At 36.7% G+C, this 18,960-nt stretch overlaps 1 protein-coding gene across 2 annotated transcripts in view; it reads right to left on the reverse strand.

The window, feature by feature from the left end:
* Positions 1 to 6,910: 6,910 nt before the first annotated feature.
* Positions 6,911 to 18,960, reverse strand: part of GOPC (golgi associated PDZ and coiled-coil motif containing) — a 28,477-nt gene continuing 16,427 nt past the window's right edge. For both annotated transcript variants that reach the window (XM_068938129.1, XM_068938128.1), the window contains 6 exons: positions 15,772 to 15,947; positions 13,606 to 13,771; positions 12,247 to 12,342; positions 11,243 to 11,407; positions 10,398 to 10,578; positions 6,911 to 9,901 (listed from right to left, as the gene is read on the reverse strand). In XM_068938129.1, coding sequence (XP_068794230.1) covers positions 9,783 to 9,901; positions 10,398 to 10,578; positions 11,243 to 11,407; positions 12,247 to 12,342; positions 13,606 to 13,771; positions 15,772 to 15,947 — 903 coding nt within the window. In that variant the 3' untranslated portion in view covers positions 6,911 to 9,782. The remainder of the gene's footprint in view (positions 9,902 to 10,397; positions 10,579 to 11,242; positions 11,408 to 12,246; positions 12,343 to 13,605; positions 13,772 to 15,771; positions 15,948 to 18,960) is intronic.

Genomic DNA, 18,960 nt, shown 5'->3' on the forward strand with positions numbered 1-18,960 from the left:
TGAAAAAGTTCAAGGAACGTGTTTATTTAAAGGGAAGGTGGCATTTCTGCACAATCACTTTGAAACTTAAAATAGAAGTCTCTCCTGGTGGTTTCCTTTGTTGAAGGATGGTATGGTCCTACCATCTATAAAGGACATACAGGAAGAGGTCAGATAAAGTATTCCTAAACTAGATAAAGACAAGAGGAAAGACATCCTTAGCTGGGGGAAATTCGTGTTAACCATGATAAGGAGGACGCCTAACAACTCACTTTCTGTGTTATCTCATTGTATAGTCTGGACATGAGAACTTGGAGGCTTTTCACTCAGACTTCACTGTATTTGTTTAGGCTTGGCCTCACATTATGCATCTGTAAGTCCTGAAAAACATGTGCCACCTACTGTATGCAGAGGTTATTTAGTAAAACTGTTTTCTTGAGCCAAGTTAATTCATTATTTATTTCACCACTACCAGCCCAAGTACTGAATTGCCGTAGAACATCCCGGAGTTTATCATCACATTTATTTATATACAGTCATAGGTATTAATAAGAGAAATCCAGGAAGGAGACAGCTTCATTTAGTTAAAGCACAACACCATTTTCCAGCATAGTTAGAAATCTAAGGCCACATATATATGTGACACAGTACTTGGGCTATGCTTCCTGATACTGTCCTGAATGACCTCAGCAACCCATAATTTTGGCTAGACATCTTATGGAAAAAATTCCTTTAATGATCTGCAGTATCTGTTCCGCTGAAAAGGAACAAAATCTTTGCATACCCAATATTTCTTGATAAGGCTTTGAGCTAGTAAAACGAGTAAGGAAACAGAACAGCATAAATTATTCAAAAATCATGAGGTTCTGTCAGTTAGACTGGATGAGAATGGTCAATAACAGACTTTAAAAAATATATACATATTCTGTCTAGAAAGTAGCCAAAAAACAAATGCCAGAATTCTAGAGTTTAACAATTCAATACAAGAAACAATTCAATACAAACAATACAGAAACATACAGCAATGGCTGACACCTGATTGACAGACTACAAGGAAGCTTCTGAAAATGAAAAGCTAACTGAGGAGTGAAAGATACTGGAGAAGATGGTGACGTTTGCCATAAGAGAAGGGGAGAAAAGACTGCAGAAAGATATTAAATTATGTTAGCCACTACTAAGCCGTTGGTCTGAACAGTTCAGTGGCTTGTGCATTTACTAGAAACTTCAGCCTTTGCCAAGATATTTTACACATCTTAGCTAATTTCTGTGACCCCGGGAACCATTTCACAGATGTACAAACTGAGACAGTGAGATATGCTGCCACTTGTCCAGGGTTATATCAACAAATAAAACCACTCAAAAAATATAAAGGCCTTGGAAAAAGCCACCTGCAAATCTGTGAAAAATCCTCTGTCATGCTGGTAGAGAAGACATAGGTGATAAAGAGAAGATGCCTTAGCAAACCTTAATTGAAGAGACAGCTTCTCTTCACATCTATGGCTAAGCTTTTATCCTTAAGTGACACCATCTGTTCTGACAGACAGTTCTGTAAAATGTGAATAAGGTGACCTGGATAAAGTGTGCCTGCATTATGGAAATGCAAAAGTCATACTTGGATGTGAAAAGGTTGTGGACAGCTCATACAGTTTCTCTTCCACATACATCTATGCATTTACAGCACTATGTCGTAAAAGATAGCACAAATACAAACGATGCTCAGAATACAAAGTAAGCCACAATTTTGGTAACAAAGCTGCAATAACCACTTTACAAGTGCCTGGCATATGGCATTCATAAAGACATCTACTTAGAAGCTCCACTTCATTTATATAGCTGTCTTTCTGATAGATGAAGTCTTTCCCTATTCATAGTACATTCACCTCACATCATAAAAGACAAATACTTTATGCAACAGAATATTTGGTTTATAAGTTCACTAACCACCTGATTAATGACAATAAACATAGTCTGGAAACTGCACTACCATTTGGTGGTCACCAGAAACCAATAGCAGGAGAGACAAGATTATAGTGGGTCAATGCGAACTGATCCTCCTCTTTTCAGTAATCACGTAGCTTCTTTCTGGAAGTAGACTAGAGCAAACTATGCAATGGTCATCTCCCTTTTTTCACTTCTCTTCACTGCCAAATTTCTGAACAGTTTGACATGATGGGCAGCCTCTGTTCCAGGAGAGATCTTAGGAATGTGACAAGGCTGGTTGCATACCGTGATTGACGTGCACTGGCAGAAAGCAGAGTCTGCAAACCCACCTGATACCTCATTTCATGTTTTATCAGCGATATAAAAAATAATTTATGGGGATATTTTAACATTCTTCAGTAAGTCGCTAATCCAGAGCTGTAACAATTCTAACTCTGTGTGTGTGTGTGTGTGGGGGGGGGGGTTCTCTTAAGAGTACATTTTACTAGAAATAGTTCTAAAGGATAAAGTTTTCCTATTTTTGTACATTAAAAAATATTTACAATAGGTTCTATTTATCTAAGTCTAGTTAATCCCAAAGATTCAAAGGAAGTTGCTGCCCCCTTTTGACACTAAATACAAATACAAAAAACTTAGTACTAAAAGTTGTACAATTCTGATAACAAATCGGAATTACTAACTGATAGACAAGTTTTGATTTTCAAAACAGCATAAAACTGAGAGAGCATAGAACTGACAAAATATATTTGTCCATCTCCTATTTAACTAGCTCATTCATGGCAACCACATTAAGTTATCATAATACTCATGCTTTCACTAATACATCACATTCTATCTATCTCTTTTATTTTATAATAAAAACAGTTTCAAAATTAGTAATATGTTGCCTGGATTTAGAAAAAACACCTTAGGAGCCCATCAAGTCTGAAAAATTTCTGCTAGCTCCCTGTCTTACGACATTTCACTTGTATCGTAAATTAGCAGAACACCTGAACTGTCTGTCACACTGGACAGAAAGCAATATGAAATAAACAGGAAACTATGCAGTAACATTCACCTGGACAAAGTCCTCATTTTACACAGCAGTGTCCTTCTATTAAAAAGTTAGTTCATCAGTTTCAAGTCCAAAGCTGCCAAAGCTCAGCAGTAGAGGTGCATCCCCATTAAAGAGCTTAAAATCCGACTCCCATTGGGAATCCATTCCCACAGAATCACAAATAATCATGTAAATTATAATTGAAATCAGGGGATGTAACCCAAAGGCTCTGATCTTATAGCAACCCCTGATGTGATTAATCTGATCAATATGAGCAATCTCTAGCAGTTTGGCAGGCCATCTATTACAAAATAAGTGTCAAAACAGTGAACATAACAGCTTGTACACTTGCAGCCAGCATCTAATACTCACCCTCGAGTTGAAGCTATTAAAATCTCGTTAAGTGCAAAAGGTGAGACAGACAGCCAACATCATGAGCATATGAAACCCCATAAGGAAGACAATAAACAACATGCATCTTAAAAGTCATCTTACGGCTCTTTGCATTAGTAGCAGAAAAGAGGATATCTTTTTCTGATTGAAGATACCACTAAAAAACTAAACAAATTCATCCCCTACAACTTTCTAGCCTAGTAAGTCCTTGGGTGCGTCCCTTAGAGAATGCTGCCAAGGCAGTGACTTCAGTGCGTCCAGACTTCTTCATTCCAGAGATGTTACCTCTGTTGCCCAGCCTGCTCTCTAGACATCGAACGTCAGAAAAATCAGGAAACTGGCAGCCCATGTCACCTCCTAGGCTAAATCAGGAAGAACCAGGCATGAAGCCCAAGAGGACACCGAAAGAAAATCTTCACCTGCCCTTAGCAAAGGAAGGGCCAACAACAGCAAACTTACCAAAGGTCGCTCCAAGAGGGAGTGAACTGGGACATCCCATTTCTTCTTGGAAGGAAAAGCATTCAGGTCCGGCATATTTCCAGAAGCGTGATCCTAGTAGGCTGAGCAACTGTTCCTCTGCATCCTGAAGATTAATGCTTCCATTCCCCTAAAGAAATTGACATTAAACACAAACACTTGGAAAATAGGAAGTAACATACCATTAGATAAAACTAATACAATCCCATTCTGCTTTATACCATTTTGCAGAAGTATTATTTGTGCAAAAGTATATAATAGGGAAATTAAGATTTAATCAAAAGGACTTACCTAGATGTACAGATATATTTGTTAACAATTTGAAGACCTAAAATTTACCCAGGCATCCCCGATTCCTAGTACTTGCTTATGGTTACTCAAACTGCCTGTGAATGCCCTCAGAGGGGTTCATAATCATACTTTTGCTCTGCTTGTTTTTACACTTTCCTAACCTCCTGTTTGAAACCCAGGCATTGAAAACTAGTCAGCAGACAGCTGACAGCTATGAGACTGATGATGGGAAGTGCTGGAAAGACAGATTGGCAGCAAAAATTAGGGGCAGTGCTTTTAGATTTCAGAAAGGAAGTCTGAAGACATTCAGAGCTCCAAGAACTGTTAAGGAGGGAGACCTGACCATAATCTCCAGTGGAAAGTTAAAAAGAAACAAAATCCACAATTTTAACCAGTTTTGCTGGATTACTTGTAAGGATCAGTATATTTCCAGCATACCTCAGTGGGGACTGGAAGAGCACCCTCCTACAGAGAGCCTTCAAAACACTAGCATCTATGATGCTTCTGCAGCACAGCTATAAGAAACAAATCTCAGCATGCTAGCCTGAAGGCTGACAAATAAGACACCAGATAATCCTGACAACTGATTGAAGCAAACACTTGGGTAAATTTCTCACACACTTTTACAAGTGACTTAAGTCATTCCTTAAAAAGGGAGTCACCTCTTTAAAAAAAATTACATGACCTTATTATTTAGCCTAGAAACCCTGTTTATCTCCAGTGCAGGACACAGGTGGGTGCTCAGAACCTCTGCAGCAGGCACAGGCTTACTTCTGTGGCAGGAGGAAATCAAACAAATACAGATACGGCACAGCTACTCTTAGAGATTTGAGCATATAGAGCAACAACTTTCCTGTTGAGGAAAGAAAAAAAAAAAAAAGAAGTTGAGTAGTTTTCTTCTAAAGACAGCAGAAATGTTGCTATTTTTCAAATTTTTGGATTGAACTCAAACTGTGAAATTTCTACAATTTCAGAAGAATTGGGAATCACATCATATTGGAAAAGACACATTCTAGATAGAAGGTAAGTTTGAAATATTTTAAGTAATTCTCTTTTCAAGCCGTTGGGCTGAGGTTCTACTGAGCAAAATTGACTCCACAGGAATATCCTGAGTCAGGATATGCTCCTCCTCTTCTGTTATGTGTGGATCTCTCTGAAAAAATGCAGAGGAACTATTCAGGGACTACAGTCACCAAGAGCAGCTACAGGGGCACAGGGACACCAAGAACTTTTGAGTGATCTCCCTTGATCCCAGCTGGTACAAAGAAAATAACTTTTTTTTTTTTTCCTCTTTCCATCTGTTTCCCTCTTCACCGATAGCTACCTCTAATCTTGCTTTGCTACATCTCACCCAAACATAAGTGTTTTCTCCCTATTCCCTGTTCTCTTCATGTACTTAAGAAGCTCATAATTAAACCTTTCTAAAAATTTTAAACTAAAAAAAAAAAAAACAAACCAATTGCAGTTGTAGCCTTCCCCATTTGTACTTTATGCATCTTTTCACCCAGCATGACTCAGCCTTGTCTTCTGAGACAGTTAGTACCCCTACTGTCTTCTACTCTCTGCTTAAACAGTTGAGTCACACATGCTCAATAAATCCTTAAGTACTACCATCACTATGCTACTACCACAATTACTATACCATTACCATTCATCTGTGCTCTGTGTTCAGCCTCAAGTTCTGACTGAACTTGCTGCTTAAGGGCAGGAAGACTACTTAAGTACAGGTAAGAGACAATTTAAAAAAAAAAAGTAATTTTAACACATAATAGCCTCTCAATCTGAACAAGGACTTTTAATATAAGATACTTGGTTATAATTTTTTGTCTATATCAGAGATAAATGCTTTGTATCTTCCCAGTGTAAAAATCAGACACACAGAACACACCTATGCTCCAGCATAGCAAATTTAAAATAAAAGACAGAAAAAAAGGCAATTTCCACAATTGTACCCGAATGACATAATGCTCTGATCGGTTTGGATCTTTACAGCTCTTCTGATTCAGACTACAAAATACTATATACTATAGAGCTAGCTAACACTGAATTTTTTCCTTTTTTTCCTGTTATTGAAAAAGAAGAAACAAGGAAAAATAGGTCTTAAATAATGAAATTTGACGCGTGTCATATAACTGTTTCCTTTTAAAAAAAAATTTGCTGTTAAGATTGGATTACTGTCAACCTATACGTTGTACAGTTTTCCTCATATTAGTCAGTTTTTAGCCTGGATTTTCATGCAATAATCCGAATGTGGACAACACCCTTAACAGAAACACATAACAGTTTGGTGTCTATATTTGATACATAAAAACAGAAAAAACTGAAATATTAGGCTGAATTAGGTACAGAAATCACTGCAATGCAGAAGAGTATCTTTATTTACAGGCTAATAAAAATATTAAATTCAGCTTAACTAGATATAATACATTTGTTGCAAAATGTTACATCTGCAGGCGTGAGAGCAATCAAGAAGGTAAGGAGGTTTGAACAGCTACAATAAATAACATCTGAATGTTGTCTGACATAACTGTGGATTAACACACACTGAGACGGATTCAAACCCTCTCCACTGCCATAAATACACTTCTACTAAGGAAATACTACATACAGTATTTGATCAGTTAAATTTATTGCCATTAAGCACTTTTCTTAACTTACATGCTCTTAGTAAACATTCGGCCCAGACACCAACACAAATACTCTCCACCTTTTAACATAAATTTTAACACAATTCTCCACAGAAAATTTCTTTTCAACAAGCAAGGAATTACCTACTTAAAAGAACTGCACAGCTTTCTCTTTAGAATTTTATTTTATTTTTGAAGTAAAAATATATATACACAAGTAAACTGTTTTACACTTTAAAAAATAAAAATGAAGTCTGAATACTGACTTTCCTTGGAAACACTTCCAAGTCAAAATCATTCACCATCTGGGAATCAGGAGATCTGAGTCTTCCAGTAACGGACAAAAGAAGAAAGCACACATTTGTCTACTAAATCTGGAAATCTCAACTTGCAAAACTTTTCTCAGCTTAAATATTAATCTCTAACCATCTCTGTATGACTGCAATAAATCAGTTAGTTAAATCAGCTGGTAAGAAGTATGGAGTATAGCCATACTGTAGTGTCTGAGCAAAACTCTTCCATTCAGGGCTTCCTAAATAAAGATAATAAAAACTGCAGGGAAGAAACATGGTGATAATTTACTGCCACCTGATTTGTTTCTACTTCTGGTCATTTTTCTCAGGAAATGTTCCTTCTATTGATCTCATATACCAGTTAAAAATAGACAAGATAACAGCAGAGAAAGAGTCCAGCAGTTTCCAGAGCATGCAGAAAGAGCATAGCATCATGACAAACTGGTGGACAAGGAATGTCAGGAAAATAACTCCAGTAACATTCTCCCCCTTCCAGTTGAAACTAGTCAAAAGTGATGATGAGGTGTGCCAACAAGCAAGGAAGAACTAATAAATTTGAAATCCAAACCTTCTCTCACATACAGGGAAACTGTACAGGCAAATTTATTACTTTTTAAAGGTTACTAGACTAGTTGGACAAGCCCTTGCTTCTTACAACTGTCATAGCAGGGTTTCATATAGCGATGATTTTCAAAGACAACAAGATCCTTAACTTAACTGAGCTATCCTCTCTGATAGACAATATATATAGACCATCCCAGGCCCACAGAGAGCTTCAGCGTGCATCCTACTTGAGTAACTGCAAGAAAAACAGAAATCTAGATGCAAAAATTATGGCAGTGGATTTATCTACTAATATGTAGCCAATATGTCCTAAAATTCATGAAGCTTCAGAAAAAGAAACATGCCTGGGGACCTGTTGCTTCTTCATACAGTTCTATTTTAAAATACTAGTTTCTGTTTGGTGATATTTTAATTTAGACTATTTTAAAAACCTTCAATAGTATGCCATATGACAAGGACTATCACAAGAAATGAAACAAATAATGTAATTCCACTGAGTGAATGGAACTCATGCACACACACAAGAACAATCATGTAAATAGCAAAGTTAAAGGATTTATAAATAGCAAAATCTTTGAATAAAGTATATACATTTTTAGGATTTTTCTATAAACATATATATATAGTGCTCCTAAGAAAAACAAGTAACTGTGTTCTAGACGACAATTTTGAACATTAGATTAATTGATATCACTCTAAAGGCCTTTGAGTTTTTTCTTATGTATGTACATCCTACACAGTAACGCTTGCAAAGCTGCCATTTCACATCAGTTCCACTCTCAAAGTACAAAATTTCATCTTTTCACATTACCGTTCAACAGCCTGCTGAGCAGTGAACAGGAAAGCAGGCGTTGCAAGCTGACATAATAAACGTTATTACAATATGGAGTTTGCATATGGAGAGTACTGTGCCTCACCAAAAGATCTACAAATACAATATGAGAAACTGGCCAAGAAATCATCCTTGACATTCCCATTTGCAACTACGCCTTGGGCCTTTAGATGTACACCAATTAAAAGCTATTTTAAGATATACTACTTTTAAAAAAGGAGTAACATTTTGTTTCAACAATAAGACATTTTGTTTCAACAATAAGACAATTATAGGTTAACAGGACTGTCATATCATAACATAGACAGGGCCAGACACACTATGATTCTGAGTACCTTCTATAAAGTACTGTGCACTCAACTTTCAAGTCTCTAAAGATTATTTTAATGTGAAATGAGTTTGTTCAGTACCCACCCCAAAAGCACTCAGAATTTCATAAGGTCAAGCCAATGATGACCAATTCAAAAATGTATAAAACCATTCCACACTAGTAGTAACCATATCCATTCAAGAATGGATGCTAAATTGATGATGCTCAGAAAAAAAAAAATACCAAAGGGCACACATAATTGTGAATGTTTTTTAAAACTAATTTTACTTTTGAGACTCCATAATACTCTGTTTAAATACTTTTGGAGTAAGTTTCAAATGCAGCAACAATTGGCAGTGAATTGATTAAAACAATAATGCCAAAAATCTCACTCAAAATGATCATGGGCTGAAAGATCAAGATTAACAAGTACTCAGTTGCCTCCCTTTAGGTTTTGTTGTTTTTTTCCTCAAATAAAAGCTCTGTTTTTTTGCTATTCTGAGGAAAATGTTGTCATTTTTTAAAGCTGCAGTTAAAAAATTCCAAGTATTAAACTCAGGGTTGTAATAGCACAATTTATTTCCCACCTCCCCACCCCCCCCAAGATAAAGCTTTTTTTCACACCAAACAGAACATAAGCTGTCCCTTTAAAACATCAAAGAGACAAAATGAAGGTCGCCGCACTTTATACTACTTCTTTTGGGACGTTAATAAGATTCAAAGTTGAATATATTAAGATTATCCTTTTTAAAAACCCCATGCTTTGCTGGTTATTAGTAAAAGAAAATTAATTTCACATGCCATGTGCTAGGTAACTATTGCATGTCACGCAAAAGACAGTTTTCCACATTTAGAATTGCTCACAATGAAGCCCTGAGGTAACCGCCTTTTTTCCAGGCAACAATAATACAATTCCCTTTGACTTTCAATCATCCTTTTAAAACCTACACTAGTATATGCAACTTGGAGCAGTCAGTAATGATTATCATTTGTTCCCCAAAAATGGGATCTGTCCAGTTGATTTTTTTTTTTTTTTCCTTTACGATAAAGACTCAGCAGAACGGGCTAATTTGGGTGCAGTGTCTTCTAACGGAGCTTCAACTGAATTCCCCAGGTCTCCATTTTTATGTCCATCAATACTTGGTTTCTTATCAAACACTGCAAGTTAAAAATAAATTTTATTTAAGAAAAAGAAGCAATCTTGGGAGTCACAGATCAGTGAACCTTACTTCAGAAACTAGAAAGCTTACTGAAAAGATTACTAAAATAAGAACTAAAAGGCTTTTAGTAGAACATAATACAAGAAACAGGAAACAAGAAAACAGGAATTGTTTCTAAACTTCTCTGACCTAAAAAAGTATTTTTGAAGAAGTCAACAAAATAACCGATCAATGAGAATTAACTAATCCTAGACCAAAAATCAACCTGGGAAAAGGTGGGGAAAAAGAATCCAAAAGTTAATTCAGTTGTTTCTAAGTAAACCAGGCCAACGAATGAGGGACGCACCAAAACAGCTGACAGCCTAGTAGTAGGTTAACTGAATTAACAGAATATTAATTTTACAATTAACATAAAAACAGCGTATTCTAGAAATTGGTTTGCATAGTGAGAATTCAGAATTAAAAGTGCATGCAGCACTTTTTAGAAAGCTTACCTTGTGATGGCTTGACATCCACATTTCCATCTTTCCTATTAGAACCTGAATTTGCACCTTCTTCCAGTTCATCAAGATACAAACGATAACGGTGTCCACTCTCATCCTCGTATTCTACATTTTCATCATCTGAATCTACTTCTGGAGCAACATATACTACTTCAAACTCAATTTCGCCTCTCTAGAATGCAACCAAAATTATAAATTTACCTACCGCCCAACTACACAATAGGATTACTATGTTGAGCTAGCCTACCAAAACAAGTATATTTTACTCAACAGTTGAGTTGAATATTTTAAGTATGCATCTGAATTAAGTTTTTACCGATTACAAAAGGGCAGCTCTATAGCTATGATTTACCAAAGTAAATTACCTGAATTTCTTAGTTTTGTGCTAGTATGTTTAAAATAGTAACTTCTAATAAATAGGTTTTTGATATAGTAAGTGCATCTATTAATCTTCTGAAAAGAGGAAGCAATGCACTGAAAAGATTCTAGATCACAGAGCAACATTGTTTGGCTGGCGATGATCGCTCATAAAAAATAAAACAGACATCCCTAAATAATTATTTCTGTGGGGACAACGTAACAATAAGATTTCCATTACTTTTATTGAAGGATCATTAGCCAATATGTGGATTTAACTGAACCAGTACCAACCTAGCCCTTTTTCCTTAGGCTTTAAGACGTAACAAGATTAAGCGTAACGTGATACAGCTTCAGGAATCATTGCATCTTAGCTTAGCATAATCACTGTGCTTGACAAAACATCAGTATCCTAGGTAATTCAACAGGGAGAATAACGGAAGCACCTAAATGTGCCTGCGGATAAAAGTGTAACTCACTTGTTGGGAAAGAATAGTTACAGCTTCTTTATGTTTGGCATCCCTTAGATTAACTCCATTTACCGCCAGAATAGCATCACCAACATGCAGCCCTCCACATCGATCAGCAGGTTGCCCAGGATGGATTTCAGAGATCAGTATTGGAACACCATGCTCCTTCCCACCCTATAAAAATAAGTATGTTTTAACTAACTGAGCTGTTCATTAGCATAAAATCAGCATTTTGGTATCTGCTCTTTAAACCACTTATTGCAGCTTTTATTACACAAAACTATAAAACACACTTTAGATAAGAAGAATGCATGAGATGCTTCCCTTAATTCTTCTCCCCAAAAAGAGTGGGCATACGTCAAATATATATTCAAAATGTGGAAGGAGACATTATAACCAATTCTGGTTATAATAAATATCAAAATCATACGTAAGCTGATGAGACAGCATCAAAACCTCATATAATAAAAATAAAAAGCACATCAGATATCATATGAATTTGCAAAAAATAATATTCATATTAAGAATAAAAGCATAACAATTTTCAAATTCTGCTGTAAAAAGATAAAACAGTCTTTTTTATATGCATACACACATATATAGAGATATATATAAAGCTGCAAGATAACATTATTTTAAAAAGCTATTCTATAAGAGCTAAGCTTTGAAAGGTAGTTCTCAGACCATTTCTGCTAGACTTAAGACAGCTAGAATTCATCACTAGCTAATCTGCTAAAGGGTCTAAAGCCTAAATCTATTTCTTAATACTTATTTAGGCTTTCTGAAATCATTAGTTTTACATAAATCAGTAGTTAATTATTTCATATTCTATCAACATGAGTTGTATCCTTCAACTGACATGAGCATAGCTATTGATTTGGATAAGGTAGCCCTATTTTTTTTTTTTGTAACTACTAACAATAGATTCACTGCTCCTCATATGTTACAATGAATTATAAACATAAATTTTACGATTTCCTTCTGTATCACGGAAAATAAACGCAAGTATTTACTGTGATTGAAATTCCTAGTCCTTCATGGTCTTCTTTAACTAGCAGAACTTTTCTGATTGGACCAACACCTTGACTCTTCTTTAAAGCATCTGGATCCTAGTTTGATGGACACAAACATAGGATAAATTTAAGTGTGTGAAACAAAAAGTGTTGTATTTCTGTGTTTTTCTTTATTAATTGTAGAAAGCGAGCAATAGAGTTTTAGAGTAGCTCCAAACAGGACAAACTTAGAGTTCCCCTTCACAGATAGGCTACGAAATAAGACAAACAATTCACTGTGTGTTCCTGACCAGAATAATCACTTCAATTATTTCAACATCGAATGATGCACAACACAGAACTTCTTAAAAAAAAAAAAAAAAAAAAGACACATACTAAACATAAAGGGACTACAAGAAGGAATGCTGATCTCTGCTGAAAATTGTATGACATACTGTAATTTAAAACTAATTAAAAGATAAAAGAAGCAACAATACAGTCCCAAGGAAAGGGTTGCTTGCTTGACTTCATTTTTATTATGATAAAAACAAAACACCCTAAAAGCCACTAAAATCAAATCTAATGAAAAGACCAAGTAAATCAAGGTATTTATTTGGCTTTTGTTAAGCTGCTGTTGCCATTACACATACCTTATAACTACACATATAAAGTAACTGGTGGGTGAATATGCACATATAATTAGCAACATGAGCAGTAGGATTCATCTGACCAACAACGGTATTCAGAACAGGTCAAAGTAATTCCCTTTCTGGAAAGTGTCTGTATCTATGCAGTGAACCTGGGGCTGATAAACAATTCATGTGCCAAGGTAAGTAAGGTGAATTCCACCTGGGCCACCACAGTGAAACGCCTTTTAAAGGTTTTATTTTAAAATGTACCTTCTGGAGGGAAAAAACTCAATTACTTTAGAGTGCAAAGTGAGACACTTGACTTTTTTTTAAAATCAGCAATGATTTTCAGCTCAATCCAATCCTACAATGTTATTCTTCATGACTTTTTTCAAAATAAAGTTTATTTTTCTAAATAAAGTTTCTAAATAAAGTTTTGAAACACAGCTAACAAAAAATATGCTGCTAAATCCATAGGTATACACATGCATATTAGAGACTCCATTTGCAAAAGAACCGAGTGTTCCTAGATAAGTCCATGGAATTATAGCATCTTTCGTGGGCATTTATGGAGACACGATGCTCAGGATGAAACTATCCTTTCATACAGATCATTTGTCTGTTTTTTAAAGTGACATATAAAAGAACACAATATTGAAGTGAGAGCAAACAGGAACATGAAGGGCTAAGTCATAACTATTTCTCATAAATCGTGGAAATTACTGAGGAACGGGTCGCGATTTCAGCTTACGTGTCCTGGTGGTGCTTGCATTGGTCGTTTTAGATCATTCCGACCCCGACAGGCTCTAATAACAGTTTTGTGACGGTGAAGGTGTATTTCTGCCTCAAGCTGATTCCAGAGCTTGTCATGAGCAGGTCCCTTCATATCACGGCCCAGTAACTGAATCTGCTGGACCCTACACAACGACAAAGAGAGGAAATAAGTAACATGCTATATCGCAAACTAGCACTGTATTACTCATAACTACCTCTGGCTACAGCACACAGTCACGCATCAACTAGTGCAAGAGCACTAGTGTGCAGAATTATAACAGTGCTGAGCATGCTAAACAAACATGTACGTGCATATACAGGCTCTTCCTAAAAGCTTAAGGACTTGTAGATTCATCTAACTCACAATCTCCAGAAAAAACTTAAAAGTATAGGACTGTACTTTGTTAAGTAAAGGATTTGGGTTTTTTCCTTTTGATTTATTAACAACAAATATGAGATTTTTACTCATCTATACGCCTTCCTACTTACTCTTAACTTTAGATGTGCCTCAGGAGCTCCAGAGGAAGAAAACATGGGGCTGAAAAAATGGCCATTTCTATGACTGCTTGACAGAATACAAGTCAGACAAAATACATATGAACTTGCAAGAACCAGAAGTAAATGGCTGGGCTCTCCCCATGACCAAAGGGATCAACCCTGTTCTCAGAAGCCTTAAGGGACTATCTTGTTTATAATCAAATTAAACCACAACAGAGGCACACTTTAACGTAAGAGAATAATTAATTTTTTCTTTTTTTTTTTTAATATAAGAGGAAATTCAAATATAGCTCTAATAGCAGCAAGGGTCTCAGACCCATGGTAAAGGAAAGGAAACCAAATTGCCAACCCAACAAAAATACATTCAGTAGTGCTTATGGTGAGACAAAAACTGTCACTGAATTGCTGCATGAACACATCCAGCAAGTCAATGGACCATGGGATGGTTAATGCAACAATGTAGCAGTTAAGACAGAACAAGGCCAAAGTGATCAGTTAGGTTCAGTCAGATGTGGAACTGCAGCGGTATGGGACAATGAACAACCTGCCTGGAGAAACTGAGGCAGCACGTAAAGCCATCGCTCGTGGCATTCTAAGAGGATAAAAAGACTACTCAGAGGGTGCAGCGTGGGACCTGACAGACAGGATGAAGGCTGCATACCGCAGCTTCTGAGAATCAGCCGCTGTGAAGGCGACCATCATCTCCAACCCACCTGAACACACAGGCAGGCTGACCCGGCCCTATGCTGTCAGTGTGGACTCTAAAGAGCCTTGCAGACCTTAGTGGGTTGGGTGAGCTCAGGAATCTGAGAGTGCTTATCCTAACTTTGGCACTGTGCTGCTAATACTGACCATGATTGTATGCTGCTAAGTTTATTTCAGTTATCCACTGCCAATTATTACAGTTAAACATCGTAGTTATATGGTAGTCATATGCTACCAAATTTAAACAAGCATACCTGACATCCCTGTTTCTGGTAGTGCCATGACTGAGTTATCCTAGTTATATGTTGGTCTATAAAAGTCATTAACGATCATGAGATATACCACAGACAGAGTTTCTTTTCTTACCAGATCATACCTCTGCACACGTTTCCTCCTTGCAAATAATTTTAAAAGCTAAGGACACAGAGGATTAAAAAACAAACCAGGAATAACCCATTCTTAAAAATGTAGTAATGAAGACTTTGGAACAGGATTATTTAGGGAGAACTTAAGTCTTGTAAAATTTTTAAAGATAACTAACAAGACGTGTGACTGGCTTCTTTCTGGTCACTCTCTTATATTAATCCCTCAGATGACAATAGCGCAACACCTATCAACATGGTCAATCCAAAGCCTAGGAGAAAAGAAAAGTTAACAGATGCTACTAGGAGATGCTGGTTGCAGTTATAAAAAGGAGTGAACAAGAAGAACCTTGCTTTATAATCAGTAATAGCACAAAAAAAAAAAAAATCTACAGATGTTTGTATCCAACTCTTCCAAGGTATGATTTGTATATATAGTGTTGATATTTCCATATGTCAAGAAATGCTTGGTATAGATCAGGACTTATCATGCTATACACAATGTGGTATGAAAGAACCCCTGTATCAACAAGAAAGAAAAAGAATCCATACTAGGTACACAAATTGACTCTACACACCTTCCAGCTAGTTCCTTATCTAAGTACTTGGCTGCCAACCTCGCTCCGTAAACCTCTGCCTGAAGCACAGCTATGTGTCGACGAAGCGCTTCATTTTCCTTCCTTAGCAACTTCACCTCAGCTTCCAGTTGAGCTTCTTTCACTTTCTCTTTCTTGTTAGCTTCAAGTTCTCTCTCCTTTACGAAAAAAGAAAGAAAAAAAAATTTTTGAAAAGTTTTCTCTGAAATGAAAGAGCACTTACTGTTTCTGCATACCAGCATGAAATAACTCTCCTGACTATAGGAGATGTGGTATCACGATGCAAAAATTATAGTTCCTTTATGATAAAGGCATCTTTTAATGAGCCACAGGACTCTCAAAACTCAAATTACATACTTTCTCTAACATAATTATGTTAAAATTTTTTTTGTCTTCTTCTTCCACTCCAAAATTAATTTGGAAAGAGATTTCCTAGAAGACTGTTAAGTTCCCCATCTCACTAAGAGTCAATGGGAGCTAGGCATTTAATTACATAAATTTTGCTTTTGAAAGTCTTACCTATAAAGAAAACAAAACCCAAAGTCTTCCAGAGCAAAGATCTTATAGTATCTGATTATGTTTTAAAATTAAAACAATAAAATCCAGAATGTATTACTACACATTAAGAAATATTTTGGTGCTCAAACGCTTTGTATGAGAGCTGGCATGACAGTTTGTTTTTTCAAAACACAAAAAGACATGGTCTTCAAGAATATGACAGACAGAGACAACTAATTATTTGAAAGAAACTGGTGGCCACACCTTTTAGTTTTGAAGATTATTGGAGTTTGATTTTCAATAGTAGTAATATGGGGCACATTCCTCCACATGTACATATCTAGACTGACCCACAAGCATCAGCCTCAGAACATGCCCCTTCAGAAAGGTGTAAGAAGCAACCGCTTTCACATGCAACATACTGCATCTGCCTGTACTAGTGCACTTAGACTGGCTCAATGAAACATCACCTACTTGCTCCTCCATTACTATTCCTCCCTTGTGTTAAACTAAGGTATGTCAACAAATACAATTTGGACAAATTTACAGTTCATGAGAAGCTCCCCAAATAGAACTAGACATCTGTCACTGAAATGTGAATTAATAGCACATAAAAGTTTAATGACATTAAGGGAAGGAGATGCAGCCTTCATAAACCAGATGAAGCAAATAAACCCATCCTTATGAAATGGTATCATCCCTCATAGATTCTGAGTTTTGCAGTAGGGGTGTGGGTGAGAGGGAAAATACCTAAAACGTTCAAAAATATTACTTGTAGAAGTTGAACATGTTTCCTTACTTGACAAAAATCGCTCACAGACAACCATCTTACTTAACGTTCAAGCCTTGCACTAAACAACAGCCAAAATACAACTTCTCAGTAGAGGTATTCTTAAGAGAGCAGAGCTTTCTCCTTTTGAAGAGACGCTCACAGGGAGAAAAGATGCTATGATTCCCCCCCCACCCCCGCCAAAAGAGCCTAGTGTTTAAAGAGCTCATCCAGGGAAGCAGGAGACACGCGCTTTTAGGCCTGTTCTATTCCTAAAGGATTCACACACTCCTGAAAATCCCAGACTACAGACTAGTTTGACTTTACCTGGGGATAAACTCTCTAACTTGTTGAAACAGTATCACTGCAAAAAAGAAGTGGAGCTATTTGGTAACAGGAAAAACAAACAAACCTACAAAGGAAGAAGGAACGCTGGTACTGGTACTGCAGCTAGCTAGCTGTTTGCACGCCCCTCTGGGCAGAGGAGGCCTTCCATTCAACCCTGGGCTCCCAACGCTATTTTTATCCTGTTTATAACTCCTTAGCACAAAAGGCATATACTGGTTCCTAACTGAGGAATGGACATTAATGGGAGGGTTTCTTCCTGTCACATGTAAGAGGCAAAAAAGGAAGTAGTTTAAATATCATCCTTACTTTTTCCTGTGTTCAAATGGGACATTCATACAACAACAGAGAAAAGATTATTTTAAAGATAGGAAAGTAGCTTTAAATCCATAAAATACTTTGAGGAGACCAATATTCTTTTAAAACTATTTTAAAATGATTTTTAGTATGATCAGATGTCAAAGAAATGTTCTGTAAGGCTATCTGTCTTTAAAATGACAATCATTTTCCTGCAAAGAACCAAGGAAGCAAAGGGTCTCTACTCTGTCGCCCAGCCGGGAATATTTCCAAATTAGACTCCGAAGGGCACAAAAATAAAGTCAGAGTTTCTATACACAGTGATACCTACCCTGACAAAGTAGACAGAAATTAGTGCAAAACAGCTTCATTAAAAAAAAAAAACAAAAACAAAAAATAAAAAACAAAAAAACACCCCCCAGGCTAAGAAAGCTACCTTCCTTCATTGCTCTTCTCATGGAAAGGGAATTATGGAAATATAAGTTACTTCCATAGTGGTCAGTTCTAGATGTACAGAAAACATACAGTCATTATCTTTTCTAATACCCAAAGCACTGGAATTAATGCAACTAATATGCTCAGCCCAGATCACTATTCTACAAAACAACTCTGAATTTGATGGATTTTAGTGACTCCCTCACCTCTCACATATTTGCATTAGGCTACGTGAAGGGAGCACATTACAGCTGCACGTATTGGCCAGGAATTGCCTAGCATACCGCTGAGGAGCGGTGGCACTAACAGCGCTTGAAATAACTGCCATTTCACTTCCTGCAGTCTTATATTGACCCAGTTTGACCCCATAAGCACATTAGAAAACCTGGCACGCAAAGTCACTTCTGCTCTGTCTTTCACGTTGGGGCTTGTCCTGACAGCAAGACAAATTTTTCAACAAATCTCCTTTTGAACTGCAGGACACACGCTCATAAGCCAAAAATTTGGGCTAATCTCCATCTCAAAAATAAGAGTTTCTAAAATTATACCATGTCTCACTACTGTAATGATGGTTGTGTGTTGTTCTGATTCACATCTGCCAGCAGCCAGAGGGCAGTTACAAAAATTCAGGAGTGCCAAAACACAGGACTGCCTCTGCTACACATCTGAGCTGTTAGAAGGGTCATAGGTCAGACATAAAATTAATTTTACAGCCACTGGGGAGTCCATATACAGGCACACTGTTCCTGTAACACTCACGTTAGTTATATACATATTGCAAAGACTGCATCAAGTAGCTCTAAATATTATAGGCCCACTGATTGTGT

The sequence above is a fragment of the Struthio camelus genome, chromosome 3, assembly GCF_040807025.1.
Source record: "Struthio camelus isolate bStrCam1 chromosome 3, bStrCam1.hap1, whole genome shotgun sequence".
Taxonomy (NCBI): Eukaryota; Metazoa; Chordata; class Aves; order Struthioniformes; family Struthionidae; genus Struthio; species Struthio camelus.